Here is a 19,532-nt window from a genome sequence, read left to right as displayed (position 1 = left end):
CCCAGGCCTGCTCCACATCCCAGCCCCTCTATGCCCCAACTCTGGGACTCTGGACAGGTTTCATGTTCTGTCTGATTTCTGTTCCTGAGGCTGAGATGGGCATGGTTGAGAGGTCCAGCACACAGGTTGCTCCTGGCATGGGGATGAGTACACCGTACAGCCCATGTGTTTCCAGTTAGAGTAGATCTGGGTTGCCCGCTTCATGTTGGGATGAGGGGACTCCCCCCTGACCAGTCCCAGGTGTTGGATAGAGAGTCATGGAGGCCTAGGGAGGGGAAAGGTGCTTGACAGTGGGGAAGTTGCTGAGCTAGGGAGAGAAGCCATGTGGAGCAAAGTGGGAGGCTGGAGCAGAGGAAGTTTCATGCTGCTTGAGAGCTCATGAGGATCCTGAGTAGGAGGTGACAGCTCACTCGGGGAAGCCTCCCAGCAGCTTGTGCCAGGGCCTGGAAGAGCAGTGTGTACACAGATGCCCGGGTGAGGCCCAGCCCCTGATGCTTTGGAGGGGAGGGATCAGGAGGCCAGACCGGGGTCCAGACTCCCAGTCCTAGGGAATAGTGGAGTCACTGGCAGGAGTGCCACCACCCAAAGGACTGAGTTTTTCTCTGGAGCTCACCCTGTACATCTGGCCCGGCCTCTAGGCCCAGGCTATAGCTGAAAAGGAAGAAGTCTCCTGGCCTGAGAAGGGCTCTTGGCTGGCTGCAGTGGCTGTGTGAATAAGCAGACAGGTTTGGTCTGGCAGCTGCCGCACCAGTGCCTGGGTCTGACCCAGAGAACTGTATTCCAGTCTTGGCTCCCAGCTGCCATCCGCTCTGCAGCTTCCCCTAGTGGAGATTTCAGCACTTGCTGGGCCTGGGCCAGAACCCCAAGTATATAAAATCAGAGAATGAACATGACTTTGATAAATTAAGAAGGCTTCATTTTAATACCACAGTAAGAGGAACCAGTTAATATTCTCACCATTTCACATCCACAAAAACCACATCAGGGGCATTAACAATCTCTCAGTTTTGTACAAATAAACCATGTTTCTCTTAAAAAGACTTGCACACGTGGCTCACGCCTGTAATCGCAGCACTTTGGGAGGCTGAGGCAGGTGGAGGCTGAGGTCAGGAGTTCGAGACCAGCCTGGCCAACATAGTGAAACCCCGTCTCTACTAAAAATAAAAAAAAATTAGCCAGGCATGGTGGCATGCACCTGTAGTCCCAGCTACTCGGGAGGCTGAGGCAGGAGAATCGTTTAAACCCAGGAGGCAGAGGTTGCAGTGAGCCAAGATTGTGCCACTGCACTCCAGCCTGGGCAACAGAGCAAGATTCCATCTCAGAAAAAAAAAAAAAAAAAAAAAAGGCTTGCACACTTGCCCAAGCTCAAGGATATTAAAATCTAGCACATGAAACCCATTTCTAGAGGTAGAAATACAGGCAATATATTATTTCAGCAGTGACCATCAATTACAGTTAAGAACAGTTAACAACCAAATGGGTAATGAAATACTGCAACCACCCAAGTTTACTGAGCAAAGCATCTTTTCTCACCCATGCCTTACTCTAGGAGTAGCTGGGGCTTGGTTAGATGTGGTGAGGATGTGGGAGAAGAGATCTCAGGGCAAGGGTTCATTGCAGACGGCCTGGGGTAAGGATGTAGGAAAGTGCACATTTCCCAGGCAAAAAGGCATTGGGGTCCACAGAGCAGAACAGGGGCTGGTGGCTTCTGCCTGCCCTGCCTGACTCTATCTTCTATGCCCTTTTGGGTGGCCATGGGAGAAAAGTAGTGGTCAATTGCAGAGTAATGGTGAAGGCAGCAGGTGTCTCCTGCAGGCCTCAGGAGGTTGAAGTTCACTCCATGAGTGCCCAGGAGCCACAGAGGTCATGAGTGTGGCCTGCCACCAGCCCCCCAGAGATGCAGGTGGAAGGCATCTATTCCAGAGACCTGCTGTATTCCAACATGCTGTGTTCCATCTCTCCTTTAGCTCGCCTGACTCCAGGTTGGGGCTGTCTTCTCCTGATGGAGTACAGCAGGAGGGGCATCACAGGAGTCCCCTAAGCTTGTAGAGGGTTTATGTGCCCCACTTCCCTTCTTCTCTAAACAACCCAGGCTAGCATGGTCTCCTGAGCCTCAAAGACATCTGGGGAGGCCGTGGCCAGGACAGCGTGTGGAGGTGGTCCCAAGTGCAGCTCCGCCTTTGATCCCCTGGGCAGCCTCCCCAGGGGACGGAGACGCATGTAGTCTTCCAAGCCAGCCTCCGCCACCATGTGCCTGGATATCTTCTCAGCCACTGTCCTTGGTACTGTCCCCAGGGAGCTTCTGTGTCCTGTATCAGGTGGGATAAGTACTGCTAAGAAGAATAACACAAGGGATAGTGATGGGCTGCTGGAGAAGCCTCTGAAGAGGGGGCGTGTGAGGAAAGATCTGAAGGAAGAGGGGGAGACAGCTCCACTTTCAGGCCAGGGGACGGGGAAGGGCCCTGAGGTGGGGACATGGCTGGGGATAGTGAGCATGGGGGAATGGCAGGACCTAAGTCAGAGAGGTTAAGCGGGGATGGTGGGACCACCACATGAGGGCTCTGGAAGGGACTCTTTCTGAGTGAAGTAGGAGTAGCGGAGAGTTTAAGGCCAATGAATGGCATGGTCTGCCTTGTGTTTTAAAAAGATCACTCTGGCTGGCACATGCCTGTAGTCCCAGCCACTTGGGAGGCTGAGGCCAGAGGATCAGTTGAGCCTAGGAGTTCAAGTTCAGCCTGGGAACCTAGCAAGATGCCATCTCTAAAAAACAAACAAACAAACAAACAAACAAAAACAAAAACAAAACACTCTGGGAGACTGTTGTTAGGTTCTCATCAGGATCCCACTGCCTCTCCCTTGGCCTGCTTCCCCCGGGCCCTTCTGCTCTGCCTCTCCTTCCTTTTCCCTTACCCCATCTCTGAATGCTCAAGAGAACCCTCAGGATTGGTCTGCCTGTCTCCGGCCACTCTGAAGGGACGCTCAGTCTTTCCTGCCAGCCTCACCTCCCCCGCATGCCACTCATTTGCCCTGCAGGCCACTTGTCACTCACACCATCCTCCTGGCTGTTTCCTTTGTACTTTCTTGCCCCTGCCCTTTGCTGTGGCCCAGCCTTTTGTGGCCTTCTCATCTTCTCAGTCTGATCTTTGGTGCCCTCTCCACTCCACTCCCACAGCTTCAGGCATCTCTTGTATTTCATGTGCCTCGGGGTGTGTTGGCTTGCCCCTCTGACCCTGAGGCCCTGGAGTGCAGGGCTCATGACTTACCCTGCTCTAGATTAGGGCCAGCCTACAGCTTAACATACAGAAGGACTTCAAAGGCTGTGGGTTGTGGATTGGACCTTGGAATTTCCCAGGCTTTCTTGTCATCTTGGGGAGGAACTATTCCTCTTATGCTCGAACTTTGGGGCTCCATGTGCTGGATTGTGGCCCAAAGATCTGGTGCATCTCCAGGGCCTTAGCTGATTGCCCTGTGGTAGGCCCTGAGCCAACAGGGAGATGGAGATCAGGGTAGTAGCGGGACACAACTGCAGGGGAGAGCTGGGGCTGAGTTGGGGTGGGGATGGGGACTTGGGACCCTTGGGGAGGCCCAGCAAGGCTAGCCCTTACCCCCTACCCTTGGGTTTCAGACTTGAAACTGCATCTGCAGAGCACTGATTATGGTAACTTCCTGGCCAACGAGGCATCACCTCTGACGGTGTCAGTCATCGATGACCGGCTCAAGGAGAAGATGGTGGTGGAGTTCCGCCACATGAGGAACCATGCCTATGAGCCACTCGCCAGCTTCCTAGACTTCATTACGTGAGTGTGCCTTGTAGCGCCTTCTTCTCTTACCTGGGCAGGATAGCTACACCTGCAGGAGCTGGGTTCAGTGTGGCTTAGGCTAGCTGCCTTCGTGCCTGTGTCAGCTGTCAGAGCTGATGGCAGCTCTGTCAGGCCAGGTGTCACAGGACCCTACCTTCAGAGTCCTCCCTGACTGTGTGCGTGGTCATTCAACAACCCTGGACTTCCAGGCCACCACCTATAAAATGGGGTCACCAGCACGTTCACTACTGGCTGAAGATATGATGGGCAGGCAAGAGTGTCCCAAGCAGTAGTGCTGGATGAAGCCTCTTCCCCCCAGTCACATAGACTGGGGCAGGGAAACCTGGGAAGGTGGGAGCCCTTTTTCTTACCCTACAGCACCCAAACAGAACACTCACCAGGCCCCACTCCCCATGCCAGGGGTCAGGTGTCAGGGGATGGACAGAGCTCTGAAAGGCCAAGGTCTTAGGATAGGCCCATTCTCTATCTGCTCTGACCATGGCCCTGGGTCTCAGGGAGATTGGGTCGGAGTAGAGTTGAGGGGCAGGCTGAATGTCTAGCTGCCTTTCTCAGTTCTGACGCAAGCCCTCAGGAACTCAGGTGGGCAGGCTCCCATTCTTATGACTCTTGGCTGCCCCAGCTTCTTCATTGTCTGACCCTTGGGCACAGCTCTGCCTTCATCAAGCTCCTGGAGAAGCTGAGTGGAGGAAAGGACCTTGGGATCTGCAGGCTCGGGGAGGGCACCTGGACTGCACAGGGAGGTAGGGAGGGTCCCTTTGCAGGGATGTCCCAAGAGCCATGAGCCAAGTCCTGGTGGACAAAGAAATAGTCCCAGCCTAGGTGGTGGCCCCACAGGGGTGGTGAGCAGAGGCATGCTCAGCGGCTAGCGTCTAGGAGAGTACCCTGCATTGGCAGAGTGTGAGTGTGCAGTATGGTGAAGCATTTCCCTGAGCTCTCTGGGTATTGTCTAACTTTTACCATTCCTTGATTATGGTGCCCCCACTCTTTTCCTTGGGACCTGGCACACCTGCCCCACTTGTCCCTGCAGGGACAGAGTTAGATGCCTGCTGCCTGGCCTGATTCTTATCCCCTGCAGTTAGGAGCCACTTGCCCAGGATCCACTTGCTCAAGAAGTGCTGCAGCCAAAGGGCTCTATTCTCAGGCAGGAGTCAGAGGCTGGGACACCTGAAGGGCCAGGGAACATGCCCAAGCTAGGAAGCAGGCCCTCTCCTGGCCACAGGCCTCCTTTCCTGAGAGCCTCCTTGCTGCCCTGGCCTCCATCAAGGTATGCCAACATGGACCTACTGGGGCAGGAGGCTGGTAATGGGGTGTCTCTTGTGGTGCTACATTAGGGGTCACATTGCAGCTCCCCATCTGTTGATCATTCCCTGGCCTTGGTCTCTGTGTTCCTTGCTGCAAAGCCAGAGCTGAGGACATACCAGGAAGCAGTACATTTATTGCCAGAGCCCAGCCTGAGACTTGTTTGCACAAGGCTGCTTCAGCTTCCTGGTGAATGTTCTGGCCTTGCCAGCTAGGCTGGCCAGAGGAGGCCTGACCCCGTGCCCATGGTCAGAGGGTAGATATCACCCACCCCACTGCCCACTGGCCCACCTGCCTGTGCAGCTAGCCTTTGGCCTGTCTTGGTCTTAGCCTGCCAGGCCATGAAACTGGAGAGGGCTCTGAGCGTGACTGAGGCTGCACAACCACAGCTGGAGGTTGGCTGCAAGCACCAAGGGTGCTTAAAGCAGCCAAGTGCTGTCCTGTGGAAGGCTGTCCGAATCTGCCACTTCCCACCCCTTCCATTCATGGGTGATTGTGGCTTCCAGTCCTACCAGCCACTCACTCCTCCCCTCACTCAGAAGGAGCTCAGCAGTCACGTGTCAGCCCATCAGGGCCTGTGTCTGCTTGGTCCATGACCTCGTCATCTCCAATGACCTGCTCCTTTGCTCCTCTGCTCTGCACTTCAGCCACCCCCACTGATGGCTGCCCAGGCCCATGTCACCACCTGGAACTACTCCACCCCTGAAATTGCTGAATCAGGCACCTCTCTACCCACAGCCTTCAGGCCCTCCAGCCCACTCTCAGTCCCTTGTGGGACACGGGTTCCGGACTCAGCGGGACACTAGGCCTTGCTTCCTCCCCTGCTACCCCTTCTGTCTTCATTTCCCGCCCTCCCCAACTGAAGTTCCCTGGTCCATCATTCGAGCACTTTTCTGCCAACATCCGCAGCTCTCTTGGCCGCCCGACTCATGGTCCCACCCGGCTGGCAGCCCCCCAGCCCTGGAGGAATCCCAGCAGCCTCCAGCCTGGAGCCGCTCTCCCCCTACCTCCACTGCCGGGAGGAAAGCTGGGGAAGCCAGCCTTGAGTGGGGGGTCATCCTTGCTGCCAGGCTTGCATGCTCACCCTCTTAGCCAGCCTCAAGCTTTTTTCTGCCTGGCAGCCTCTGGCTCTACCTACTCAGCACCCTGCAGACCCCACCAGCACTGCAAAGACCACCTTCCCGTCTTAAACACCATTGCTCTCCTGCCCCCAGCCTCCTCTTGGGCAGGTGGCCCACCTTCTTCACAAAGACAGTGGAAGCCAATAATATGCCTCCCAGTGCTGCTTCTGCCCCCCACCGCCCGAACCCCATTCCAATGGCAGAAGTGCCCTTCCTTTTCTCTTGGATCCTTCCACCAATGTTCTGAGTGCCCTCACCTTACTCCCTGGATGCTGAGTGGCCACTCATTTGCATTCCTGTCTGTGCAGGCACCTTCCCTTCCAAATTCTTCTCTTCAGTATCTAAGCAAGCTCAAATAATTAAAAAACATCTCGTGGGACCTAAACTTTTACATTCACTGTCTGTTCTCTCATTTCCCCTCATCCCTCGAGCTTTCAACAGTCCCGTCACTCCACCACAAGGCCCTGGCTAAAGCCACCCCTGACCTTCATGTAGCCAAGGTCTCCAGGCGTGACCACTCTGCGGTGTCCACCCCCCAGCCCCCCTAGCTATTTCTTTGCTCCCATGATGCCTCTCTGACTTAACTCCTACCTCTCTGGCCACTCTCCCTTCTCCGCTCTGCCCCAGCAGGCCATCCCCAGTGTGTGTGTGGAGTGTTGCAGGAAGGGGTGAAGCCTTCCATAGAGGCCTGAGCTCCCCTAGGCTGGGGCTCACGATTGGCTTCCCTGAGGAGGTGGCTAGTTTGGCTGAGGGGAAAAGCATTTAAGGGAAGCATTGGAATAGGGGGTTTTTAGGTTGAGGGAACTATACATGTCCTGAGTAGCGAGCATGGTGCACCTGGCTCTGTGCCCCACACAACAGCCTCCAGATATGGGTGCCCACTCTGGGAATGAGGAAGCTACCCTAGAAAACGCAGAGGAATATACTCAGGAGAGTACAGTCCTCCAGGCAGTAGAAGCATCAGCGAGAGGCCCTGTCCTGGGTGTGAAGACCTGAGGGAACAGTGCCCTGACTGCCCACAGACAAAGTTGGCCCAGCTGGGGACAGAGGTTGGGACCATTACAGAGGCCACCTTAGCTCCATCCCTCAGGGCCTCATAGTTGCTTTTGGAGCTGCCCCAGGCTGGCTGGAGCAGGCTTCTGCCAGGAGGTGATGAAAGCAGGAGCTGGCTGAGGCTGCCTCTGCCCTTCTGTGTGAGAGACAGTGTCCACTGCTTTTGTAGGTCCTGGCCAGCCTTCAGCCGCACACATAACCAGTACCTGCTCTGGGCCAGGCCTGGGGCTGGGAGGGAGGTGCCTGGATGCAGTGGGATGGCACCAGTGATAGTATAGACAGTGCCTGGAGAGGACTGTGAGCAGCTTTAGCAAATGGAACTGGGGATCACAGGTGGCTTCACAGCATTGGGAGGACTCCAGGATCAGGTGGGGATAGAGAAGCCACTGGAGAGAGTAGGTGGCTGGAGAAGAGGCAGCTGTCTGGCATGAGGCAGCTGTCTGGCATGGGGCCGACAGCCTGAGTGAGATAGGGCCCCTGAAGTGGACTGTCGTCATGTGCTCTTGAGAGGATCTGGCTCAGTTTCATGCCACTAACATGTTATGTCACCGTGCCCAAGCCCAGTCATTACCTTGCTGTGAGACTTGGGATAGTGTCTGTCAGGGTTTTTTGGCCTTGGAGGGGACTTTGATCTGGGCCATTCCATGATGTTTTCCCTTGAGAGAGTTGGTCCTGGAAGACAAGCTGAGAGACTTGTGGGAGGAGTGAGTGCGGCCTCTGGGGAGTCCCAGGTGGGCTTTAAAGGCCTTTGTCTTTGAATGAGTGAGCCTCCCTGGAGGGGCCTAGCCCAGGTGCCCATTGGCAGAGCCTGGGCATGGGTAACCTGCACCACCTGGGGGATCTGAGGGCCCATATGTCTCTTGTGTCAGGGGCCTCAGTGCCACCAGCCTGGAGTGGGCAACTGGTAAGAGGCTTTGTCCCAGGACAGTGGCCTCAAATGCCTAATGGGCCTGTCAGCACATCTGTGATTTTCTCCAGGACCTGTCACCCCAACCTTGGGGCCCTGCTTGGTCACAGAGGGACATCAGGTTCCTCTGGCCCCCACTCCCCTGGCCAGTTCCTGTCTTTGCTATCTACAGTCACTGTTTCTGGGTCCATGGCAGGACTCTGCAGTTGGGGGCTGTAGGCCGGCTGTGGTTTCAGGGTCCTGGGCTAGACCTGGCTCCTGCCTTGAAGGAGTGCCAGCACTTTCACTCTTCTCCTGGGGTCAAGCATGCAGGAGCTCCGTGAGGCCCAGAAGGCTCAGACCAGGTGGAAGGACCCAACTGGGCCTTGGGGAAAGGCAGGACTTTTATGAGCAGGTTAAAGCTCACTATCTCTGTTGGAGCCACACCTCACTCATATGCTTTTTTTTTTTTTTTTTTTTTGAGCTGGAGTCTCACTCTGTCGCACAGGCCAGAATGTAGTGGCACGTTCTCGGCTCACTGCAAGCTCCGCATCCCAGGTTCAAGTGAGTCTCCTGCCTCAGCCTCCAGAGCAGCTGGGATTACAGGTGTGCGCCACCACACCCGACTAATTTTTGTATTTTTAATAGAGACAGGATTTCACCATGTTGGCCAGGGTGGTCTCAAACTCCTGGCCTCAAGTGATCCGCCCTCCTCGGCCTCCCAAGGTGCTGGGATAACAGGCATGAGCCACAGCACCCGCCCTCATCTTCTATTTATTTTATTTTTTGAGATAGGATCTTGCTCTGTTGCCCAGGCTGGAGTGCAGTGGCATGATCATAGCTCACTGCAGCCTTGATCTCCTGGGCTCAAGTGATCCTCCTGCCTCAGCCTCCCAAGCATCTGGTATTACAAGTGCATGCCACCATACCTGGCTAATTTTTTTGATTTTTTAATAGAAATGAGGTCTTGCTATGTTGCCCAGGCTGGCCTCAAACTCCTGAGCTAAGAGGGCCTCCCACCTCTGCCTCCCAAAGTGCTGGGATTACTGGTGTGAGCCACCATGCCTGGCCCTCACTCATCTTGATATGGAGGAGAAACTAAGTCTCGAGAGGTGGTGTGCTGAGGCCATGGACAGAGCTCAGAAACAGTGATATTTCTGTTCACTTTCCACTCTGCACAGGGCTCTTCAGGACCCAGAAGTGATTGAATACAGATACTGTCATTAGCAGCTCACTGGAGCACCTGCTGGGGACTGCAGTGGACAGGCTGGCAGGGTTACCCAGGCATCATGGCTGCCTCACCAGCACCAGACCAGCCACCCGGGGTTGAGAAGCCATATTGTTCCAGCAGGTGGCACCAAAGGGCGCAGCAGAGGGGCAGAGTTGGCTAGGGACTCTGAAGGCTTCTTGGAGGAAGTGGCTTCCTAAACTCCAACCCAAGATGTCTGTGGGCCCAAGCTGAGTTTTGAAGGCACAGGGCAAGGGAGGGCCTCTGGGCAGAGGAATACAGATGGCCCCACCCCCACCCCACAAGGGCCTCTTTGGCCTGGCGGGCAGCCGGCCCTCCACTCCCCAGCTGTCTTCCCCTGGAGGGAGATGCTGACCAGCTGGAACCTTATTCCCTCCTATTGAGGCCAAATGAGGGGAGGAATGGTGGAGTGGCTTTCTGGGGGCAGGGAGGCAGCTGCTGAAGCCAGGCAAGGAGGAAGAGGAGGATTTCCCTGCCTGCTGAAGGCCTCGGCCTTGGGAGAAAGGCAGACTGCTGGGCCAGCCTTATCTCTGCCAGGCCTGTCCAGCCTCTCATCTCCTGAAAAAGAGGATTCTGCCCCTCACTGGGCAGGAGAGAAAAGCAGGGCTGCAGCAGCAACAAGCTTATAGCCAGCCCGGGAAGGGCAGTGCTGGGCCTGGCACAGGATCGCCCACGATTGGCCTGGCTTGGGTTTGAAGAGGGCCTTGAAGGGGCTGGGGTAGTATGACTGTGAGTGGCCCTTACTAGGCTCAGCATTTCCCCCACATAAACAGATGCCCTGAGTGGGGGGCGCAAGGAGGGGGAGGTTGAAAAAGAGGAGATTGGCTGGTGGGGATCCCTCTGAGAAAATGAGACTAGGTGGGGTATGTAGAGCCAGGCAGGGGGCCCTGGCCGTGGGTGGAGGTGTGTGGACATTGGCCATGGGGACGTGGAGCTCCTCTGCTTTGTGGTGTGTTAGGGCCTGGTGCTGGCCCTCTCTGGGCCTTATCTGCTCTGACAGTGGGGCTGGTAATGCTAGTGGTTGTGGGATCACTTGGATAAGGTGGGCCTTGGGTGTGCTTTTTCTCCCTCTTCCCGTCCGAAAGGGAGGGAGAGCATAAGAAAGCATCCTTCTGCTTGGGGGCAGGGGATTTGTGACTGTCTCAGGGAGCACCAAGGCTACATTGGGGCTGGATGGGGTGCAGTTAGAGTATTGCAGGGTGGCGCATATGCAGCATGGGTTCTGGGGTATATGAGATGTTGGAGGCCTCATAGGCAGGAGGCGTGTGTGCTGTCCGGGGTAGAAAATATGCAGGCTGGAGCTGCAGACCATGGCCCAAAGCTCTGGCGAGCTCTGAGGTCCCTCACTCTGCCAGCACTGTGGGGTTGGGGGCAGGAGGCTGCCCATTTGGGCCTCTTGGCTTGCAGCTGCAAGCGGGCCCTGCTTAAGGCTCTCAGTTATGGTTGGGAGTTAGGGGACTGTCTCTTCTCAGTGCACATCCTGTAGCTGACCCAACCAGATTGGGGGTGGAGAGAGGGCAGTTGCCTGGCCCCAGGCCCAGGAGAGCAAAGGTCTTCGCAGGGCGCCAGGCTGGGTGGGAGCTGGGGGAGTGCAGAGCAAGCAGGGGGAGTGGGGGTCAGGCCAGGACAGGAGCTGGGGCCTTTTCCTCCTGCCGCCTTTCTAGAGGGCCCTGTTGGAGCTCCCCCAGTGGCCAGTGCTTTGAGCCGTGGCCTGGGCCCTGGGCTGCCACCTCCCCTCCTTTCTTTCTTCAGTACGGGGGAAGACACTTCCTACCAAGGTCTTCTCTGGACAGCCTGAGCACTAGTTGCACAAGGTCCTGTCACAGGGCAGGGGCCTAGCTCTGGCCCACTCAGAAGCTAGGACAAGACCCGTGTTCAGTGCCCAGCTCAGAACAGCAGCCTCCACCCCAACTTTTATCCCATAGGTGCCTCACCTTGACCTTGGAGGAATTTCCCCTAGGCCTCATTTAGCTCCCTCATACCCTGAGTTCATCTCTGGTGACAGACTGGAGGATAGTTGTGGCTACTGCAGCCTAACTGTGAACTGGGGCTTACTGCCTTCACTGCATCCCCACACAGGTGACTACACAGAACTCTCTGCCCCAGCCCCTTTGTAGCTGGTTGGAGGCAGAGCCTTGTCCCTTGCCAAGTCTGAACTGGGCAGTCTCACCCCTCCCCAGCTCCACAGCCCCCTCTGCTGCCCATGTACCCCACAGAGCTGGCCTTCTGCAGGGCAGAGTGATGGGAGCCTCGGCCTGGGATCGACCTGACCCAGCCTCCTGTTCAGGTCTCTGGGTCTTATCCAGGCCGTCCTGGGTGAATGCCCAGCCCTGGCCTCAGGCCCTAAAAGAAGAGGACAGTTCTCTATCTCTGGCATAGGCTGTGCAGGTCTGCCTGACCTGGGCCTTCATTCCAGAGAACCCCCACTGGCTCCTTGCTGGCCTTCCCTGGAGAAGCTTCTCTCCACTCCACTCCTCAGCCTTTCCTCCTGTCGCTATCTCTGCCTCTTCCTCTTCTGTCCCCACTGGGGGACAGAGTGACCCTAACTGGATGGCGATTCCCCTGCTTACACCCTGCTCATAGATCCCTAGTGCTCAAAACAAAGCCAGGGCCCTCCAGGCCCAGCCTCTGCCCCCCGCCCGCTGCAGCCCCGTGCTGCCGGCTGCTGCGCCTTTCTCTCCCTCTGCCAGTCCTGACCATGCCAGTTCCTCCAATGCATCCGTCACTCAGTGAGTGCCTCCAGGCCTTTGCACATGCTGTTCCCTCTTCCCAGAACACACTTTCTTCTCCCAGCCCTTTAATTTCCCAGGCTCTCACACTCTTCACCCCCTGGGCTGGGCTGCATGTCTCACCTCCTGTGCCCCATTCCCGTGTCCTGTTAGAACACTGTTCATGCTGTGGGGTAGTTAGCTCGTGTCCCAGTCCCTCACAGGGCATGAATCCCCTGCCCCCGCCCTTTTGGGGGGCCTGTGTCTGTCCTAGGCCTCTGGCAGTGGGGGTGGTCAGAAGCTTGAGAGGAACATGGGGAGGGAGAGGAGACACTTGTGCTTATCTGCAGCACCCATGAGTCAGCATACATTGTTAAGGGGTGATGGCCTGTGCAGGCGGGCGAGGGCATGGTGCTATGCCAGGACTTCCTGGCCCCCACCTTGATGGGCTCCTTGCTATTGCCTGCCCCCTGTAGTTACAGTTACATGATCGACAACGTGATCCTGCTCATCACAGGCACGCTGCACCAGCGCTCCATCGCTGAGCTCGTGCCCAAGTGCCACCCACTAGGCAGCTTCGAGCAGATGGAGGCCGTGAACATTGCTCAGACACCTGCTGAGCTCTACAATGCCATTCTGGTGGACACGCCTCTTGGTGAGCCGCTGTGGTGGTCATGGGAGGTGGGCAGTGGTGTCAGCATCAGCGCATCAGGGTGGGGTTTGTGGACCCGCTGGGGGGCGACCCTGAGCCAGAAAGTGAGACCTGCCCACTGCTGCTTACCTTTGTCTCCCTTCAACTTCCTCCTCCGATTCTCTCCTCACTTCACCCCTCTTCTGCTCCTGTCCTGTTGCTTTTGCTGGGCCAGGCAGGCTACCCAGGGCCTGACTGGGACTGTCTCACTTTGTGAAGCAGTCTGATCTCCCAGAGTGCAGAGGAGGGCTGAGCTCATGGAGAAGAGTGAGAGAGGCCCAAGTCCCTTGGAGTCCCGAGAGCTCCGACAGACTGTGGCCTGGAGCTGGAGCCTGAGTAAAGCTAGAGTGGCTGCCTGTGAGGCAAGGAGCGAAGCAAACACTGCCACTTCCCTCCACCGAGCAGGTCCCCTGGGCCAGGTCAGACAGCATCCAGCAGGATGCAAGGTCCGTATCAGAAGCCAGGGAAGGGGAATCAAGAGCTTCCTGCAGAGCCCTGCTTAGGCAGTGCTAGTTCCTGCCTGCTTAGGAGGCCGAGGAGAAGGCATTAAGTGTCCTTGTAGCCAGAGTCCTGGGCCTGGGGTACCACCTCTAAGAAGCCACCAGGGTTGAACCACAGGGCTCTAAGCTGCACTGGGTTCTGAGCTAAGAGGCCTGAGCCCTACCTGCTGACCTTGTCTGCCGTAGGCTCTCCCAGCAACTCTGAGCTGGTTCTGGGCTGTTTGTGGCTTCTTCAGTTTCTCCATCTTTAATGAAGAGATAGACCAGTGAGTCTGCAGGCCCTCTTGGGGGATGGGGGTGCTCTATCCTGCTCTGGCCTCTCTTTCCAACCCCACAGTGGCCCCCTGGGTCGCTAGTCTGTGCCTACCCTGCTGTTGGACTTGTCCTAAGGAGGAGGCTGGTTTTCCAAATGTGGACGCCAGGCCTTCCTGGGAGGTGTAGAGAAGTAGGCGTTAGGCCCCGAATCCACAGCTGCCCCTCCAGAAGGGAGGATGTCATGGCCTCTTATGCAAGCCTGTCTTTGGCATGGTCTGAGCTTGGGTCTGCCCCAGCGGTGATTAGATCATGTTATGGCTAGCTGCCTCCTTTATAAATCAATTTTAGGAGCAAGGAGGCAGGAGAAGCTCAGGTCAGTGTACATGGCCCAGAGCATTGCTTCTGCCACTTCCAAGGCAACAGCCTAGGCTGGGAACCCCTCAATACCCAGCCCTGTGGGCCTTGTGGCACGGGCACTCTGTGCCGTGTAGGGCATTTGAACATCAGGATTCTGGCTTAGGCCACCTGCCCACCCGTCAAACCATGTTTCCTCCCCAGCGGCTTTTTTCCAGGACTGCATTTCAGAGCAGGACCTTGACGAGATGAACATCGAGATCATCCGCAACACCCTCTACAAGGTAATGCCCCACACAAGCCATGGGGGATTGGCCTGTCGGTGGGTGGGGCTGTGTCAGGCTCCTATCCCAGGGGCTTACTGCTTATTCTCTGGCTCCCATGCTGGGCACAAGGCTGTGTGGAACAGGTTCTCCATCCCATAGTGCCTGTGACGGGCTCAGATAAAATCAGCAGGAGTGGCTGGTGCTCCACCGCTGGCCTGTTACAGCTGGCTCCTGGACAGCCGCTCCCCCAGCATCCAGGAGGGTCATGGACTACCACCCAGGCCGTGGCCCCTGGAACCGCCCTACCTAAGCTATTGCCAGCAAGGACAGGCACTTGAGCAAAGGCAACAGTGTGCTCACTTATGGTAGGGGGAGGGATCTGGCGAGGCATAGCCAGGTCCTCATGTCCCTCGTAGGTTCCCAAGCTTGGAGTCAGTGCCACTTCCCACTGTCCTCATCCCCTGCCCACCTCTTGCCTCCCACCAGGCTGTAGCATAGACTGGGCAACCCCTGAGGATTTCTGGGTCAGCACTACCCTGGCCCAAAGAGATTAAAGAGCCAGGGGACCGGAGAGGAGAGGAAAGTTTAAAAATTAAAAAAAAAAAAAAAAAAAAGCCCGAGACCAGTTAGGTTAGGGGTGTCTGGGATAGACTCTGCTCTGGCTGCGGTGAGGCACTGAGCTATAGCGCCAGGACCCCAGATGGGCTGCAGTCAGGAACATGGATCCGCAGTGGGCAGGCCCCAAAGCAGGGCTGAGGATGGCCCTGGCCGAGGGACCTGCTGACCTCACCTGTCTATTGGGTGAGAGTCCTCTCCTGCCCTGGTTGGAGCGAGCTGGCTGACATTTGGCTGCAGCCTGAGCCCAGGCCCGCCAATCTCCCTGCAGGGGCCTGGGCCAGAGCACAGTGAGGGTTGGTGGTAGGGGAAGGGCCTGCCTGGAGGTTGCAGTGGTGTCGGCAAGGGACCAGCACGTGCAGAAGGAAAGCATAGAGCATGGGCCAAGTGGCAGGCAGTTTGCTGTGGAAGGACACATTCCAGATGGACAGGGGAGAAGTCTAGAAGAAAAGGCAGGCATGGGATCAAGTTACCCAGGGCTTTGAATGTAAGGCCAGAAGTTTGAACATAGTCCCGTGGGCAGGGTCAGCCAGTAGAGGTTTCCAACAGAGCAGAGTCTTCTCAGAAAGCCCCTTCTAGCCACAATGTGGAGAGCAGATTAGAGGGCCTGAAACCAGAGGTGGGAAGGTCGTCAGCTTCTTTAATCCTTCAGACTGCGCTAGGAACTAGGAAGGTGTCATTATCCCCATGTGAAAATGGGGAAACCGAAGGCTCAGAGAAGTAGGGTGGGTTGCCTAAAGCCACATAATAAGTCACTGGCAGCGCCAGGGATCACACCTGGCTCAGCTTGTTTGCAAAAGTGAGTGCTCTCACCCACTCCGCTAATAGGGCACAGGCCAGCCAGTTAGCTGAGAGGAGAGAGAGCATACACACGTGTGTGTTTGTGTGTGTGTGTGTACGCACGCGCCTAGCTGGCCTGTTGCCGGGTTGCCTGCCCTGAGACAGGGTGAGGGGTGCAGCTGTCCGCCAGCCTCACCCATGCCCTCACCGGGCCTGACTGGTTCTAGCTGGAGTCGCCGGCGAGGGCTGCCCAGGCACTAGCTCATAAACACAGACCCAATGCTGTGGGCCTTGTGCCAGGACTGCCAGCCTGTCAGGCGATGTCCCAGCCCGGTGACCACAGATGGGAGATTAGGCGGACCCTCAACCACCCAGCAGATGGGAACAGTAGGCAGCTGGTGCAGCAGCCGTGGATTGGCAGACTCCAGGGGACAGGGCGGGGGTGGGAAGGTGACTTTGGTACCGGGGTTGCTGGGATCTTGCCAGTTTCTTTAGCTGCCCTAGCCTCCAGAGGAGAGTCCCACCAGCCTCCCTGACCCTGGGATCAGCCTCTCCTGGGATTGGTACAGATTGGCTAAGCAATTGGGTGGGTAGCAGGGCATGGAGCCCAATACCTGGTTGGTTGGTTCCCCCACAAATAGGAAGTGCAGGGCCCCACTGGGGCAGGCTGTGGGATTTTTGACATATCCAGCTTGGCTGGCCACAGGGAAGGAGGTGGCTGGGGACAGACCCCTAGAGGGACTGTGAAAGGTACCACCAAGCCATGGGAGGGGTTGGCAGCTGTCTCTGCCACCCAGGCCCTCTCATTCCTGGGATCCTCTGTGCTGGGGTCAACCCTCTTTTCCAGGCTTCTTACTTCCTGACCTGTCCTAGATTTTTGTTTCCCGTGATCCCAGAGGTCACTCTCAGGCCTTCCCCTGAGTTGGGCTTGCCCAGCGTTGCTGGCCAGGGCAGGCCTGGGCTCACAGACTCCTGGGTCTCATCTCATCTCTCTTGGAGCACCACCCAGCAGAGCTTGTGAGCCCAAGTTGGCTGATGGTTGGTGGAAAGGTCTCCACACCTTGGAGTTCAGACCTCGGTATGAAAAGCTTTCCATGCCATCCAACCCTTGCCTACAATCTAGAAGAATAGTCTCTAGCCTGTGGAGCCAGGGTCTCTGAGCCCATGCCAGCAGATGGGACCAGGGAGGTCTGAGTGGAGGGTGGCCATTACAAGGGAGCTCCCCATGGGGCCCGTAAGATCATCCACCTTCCTTGGCATGGAGAGGTATTGGGAGGAAGCATGGCTGCTTTTGTGAGTGAGCGTTGGGAGGGACCTGGGGCCTGGGCTGACCTCTTCTTTCCTCATGCCCAGCAGATCCAATTTGCCTGGGCAGGGAGTGCTTGTTCCCGCCGGCAGCCCATGTGCCTGCCATTGTACTGTGCCCAGCTGACGTCCGTGTAGGCAATAACCATCCCTCAGCAGGAACTGGCCTGACAATTTTGTTCCTGCTCTGTGATGCTGAGGGGCTGCCTGGAGGATGGGAGGAGGAGGTGTTCTGTAAGGGAAGGTGGCAGAGATGGCCGGGGGCACTCAGTCCCTGCCATCCCTGTGGACTTTCAGGCGTGGCCTTTCCTCACCAGCCTACGCACACCTGTTTTTTTATTCTTTTCTGAGACGGAGTCTCTTTCTGTCGCCCAGGCTGGAGTGCAGTGGCATGATCTCAGTTCACTGCAACCTCCGCCTCCCGGGTTCAAGCAATTCTCTGCCTCAGTCTCCCGAGTAGCTGGGATTACAGGCACCCACCACCATGCCTGGCTAAATTTTTTGTATTTTTAGTAGAGACGGGGTTTCACCATCTTAACCAGGCTGGTCTTGAACTGACCTCGTGATCCACCCGCCTTGGCCTCCCAAAGTGCTGGGATTACAGGCGTGAGCCACTGCGTCCAGCCACACCTGGTTTTCAGAGGCTGAGGAAGGGGAGGTTTGGAAAGATTTGGGGAAAAGGAAGGCAGAGCAGCAGGGGAAAGTCAGAGGACCCCTGCGAGCCCAGCCTTCTGTGAGGTGAGGGGGTGAAGGAGACTGTAGCCTGAAGCAGACAGTCGGGTGGGCCCTGCCCTGGCACTCCTGGGTGGGAGGCTGTGGGCAGCTGCCACTTGGCTGATTCACAGAAGTGTTTCATTGGCTTTGCTGTAAGGGCTGCCCTGGCCCATCCATGGGTGTGCTTGTACCCACCTTGAAAGGGGCTAGGGAGGGGAGGAGGGAGCTGTGAGGGCTTGTGCCTAGCAAGCCCTCCAGAGCTTCCTTGCCTGTGCTGAGCAAGCTCCATGCTCTCTACAGGCCTACCTGGAGTCCTTCTACAAGTTCTGCACCCTACTGGGCGGGACTACAGCTGATGCCATGTGCCCCATCCTGGAGGTGAGTGCCTGCCCGCCCTCCTGCCTGCTGGTGCCCTCTAGCCCTGGCCTGGGGAGGCTCTGCCAACTGACTGGCTACTGCCTCCTTCTTCCTCCCTCTCTTCTTACCTGTGCACTGGCTCCACAGTTTGAAGCAGACCGCCGCGCCTTCATCATCACCATCAATTCTTTCGGCACAGAGCTGTCCAAAGAGGACCGTGCCAAGCTCTTTCCACACTGTGGGCGGCTCTACCCTGAGGGCCTGGCGCAGCTGGCTCGGGCTGACGACTATGAACAGGTCAAGAACGTGGCCGATTACTACCCGGTGAGTGCCCCGGCTGGCAGGACAGCGGTTGGATGTGTTGTCACCAAGCACCCCCACCCAGAACCCTCATGCTCGTGCTTCCCCCCACCCCCCTGGCCAGGAGTACAAGCTGCTCTTCGAGGGTGCAGGTAGCAACCCTGGAGACAAGACGCTGGAGGACCGATTCTTTGAGCATGAGGTGAGTCTGCAGGGTCTGCTTGTCAGAGGGAGGCCAACCTGGTGGTTTAGACCTGACTCTGTGGCCATGGCCACCTGGACACCACATCTGCCCGTGTCCATAGGTAAAGCTGAACAAGTTGGCCTTCCTGAACCAGTTCCACTTTGGTGTCTTCTATGCCTTCGTGAAGCTCAAGGAGCAGGAGTGTCGCAACATCGTGTGGATCGCTGAATGTATCGCCCAGCGCCACCGCGCCAAAATCGACAACTACATCCCTATCTTCTAGCGTCCTGGCCCAAGGCTCTCAATTGCACTCTTTGTGTGTGTGTATGTGGTCTGTGACAAGCCTGTGGCTCACCTGCCTGTCCGGGGTGTAGTACGCTGTCCTAGCGGCTGCCCAGTTCTCCTGACCCTCTTAGAGACTGTTCTTAGGCCTGAAAAGGGGCTGGGCACCCCCCCACCAAGGATGGACCAAGACCCCCTCCAGAGCAAGGAGGCCCCCTCAGCCCTGTGGTTACAGCCGCTGATGTGTCTAAGAAGCATGTCACTTTCATGTTCCTCCCTAACTCCCTAACCTGAGAACCCTGGGGCCTGGGGGCAGTTTGAGCCTCCTCTCCCGTCTGTGGGTCGCTCCCAGAGCCATGGCCCATGGGAAGGACAGAGTGTGTGTGTCCTTGGGGCCTGGGGGGATGTTGCTCCTCAGCTCCCTCCCTCAGCCCTGCCCCTCTGAGACAATAAAACTGCCCTCTCTAAGCCCAACTGTCTGCTGTCTCGTTTAGGCCGTGGTACCTCTCCATGACCCCTAACTTCCCTCGTGACCCCACCTTGCTAAGCAACCCTGCCTAAGCCTCCACCTCCCTCCCTCAGTCAGCAGCCGAGATTCTTCAGGGTTGGGGAGTCCCAGGAAGATAGCCCCTTCTTCTGCTGGAGGCTCAGATGCATACAGGCCTGGGGAGCTAGGTGTTGGCCCTGGAGGCCCCCCTGGCCTCCCCAGTTGCTTCAAGCAATTGGGATCAGTGTCATTACCCCCATTTCACTATGAGGAAACCCATGGTCTTAAATGATTTGCCCCAGATC

At 56.8% G+C, this 19,532-nt stretch overlaps 1 protein-coding gene across 1 annotated transcript in view; it reads left to right on the top strand.

The window, feature by feature from the left end:
- The window catches only part of ATP6V0D1 (ATPase H+ transporting V0 subunit d1), a 42,927-nt gene extending 23,713 nt beyond the window's left edge, over positions 1–19,214 (top strand). The window contains exons 2-8 of the mRNA XM_003812192.5: positions 3,626–3,797; positions 12,614–12,792; positions 14,142–14,221; positions 17,918–17,995; positions 18,122–18,298; positions 18,399–18,476; positions 18,580–19,214. Coding sequence (XP_003812240.1) covers positions 3,626–3,797; positions 12,614–12,792; positions 14,142–14,221; positions 17,918–17,995; positions 18,122–18,298; positions 18,399–18,476; positions 18,580–18,741 — 926 coding nt within the window. The 3' untranslated portion in view covers positions 18,742–19,214. The remainder of the gene's footprint in view (positions 1–3,625; positions 3,798–12,613; positions 12,793–14,141; positions 14,222–17,917; positions 17,996–18,121; positions 18,299–18,398; positions 18,477–18,579) is intronic.
- The last annotated feature ends 318 nt before the right edge of the window (positions 19,215–19,532 follow it).

This window comes from Pan paniscus, chromosome 18, assembly GCF_029289425.2.
Source record: "Pan paniscus chromosome 18, NHGRI_mPanPan1-v2.0_pri, whole genome shotgun sequence".
Taxonomy (NCBI): Eukaryota; Metazoa; Chordata; class Mammalia; order Primates; family Hominidae; genus Pan; species Pan paniscus.
This window is presented reverse-complemented; position numbering and strand designations above follow the sequence as displayed.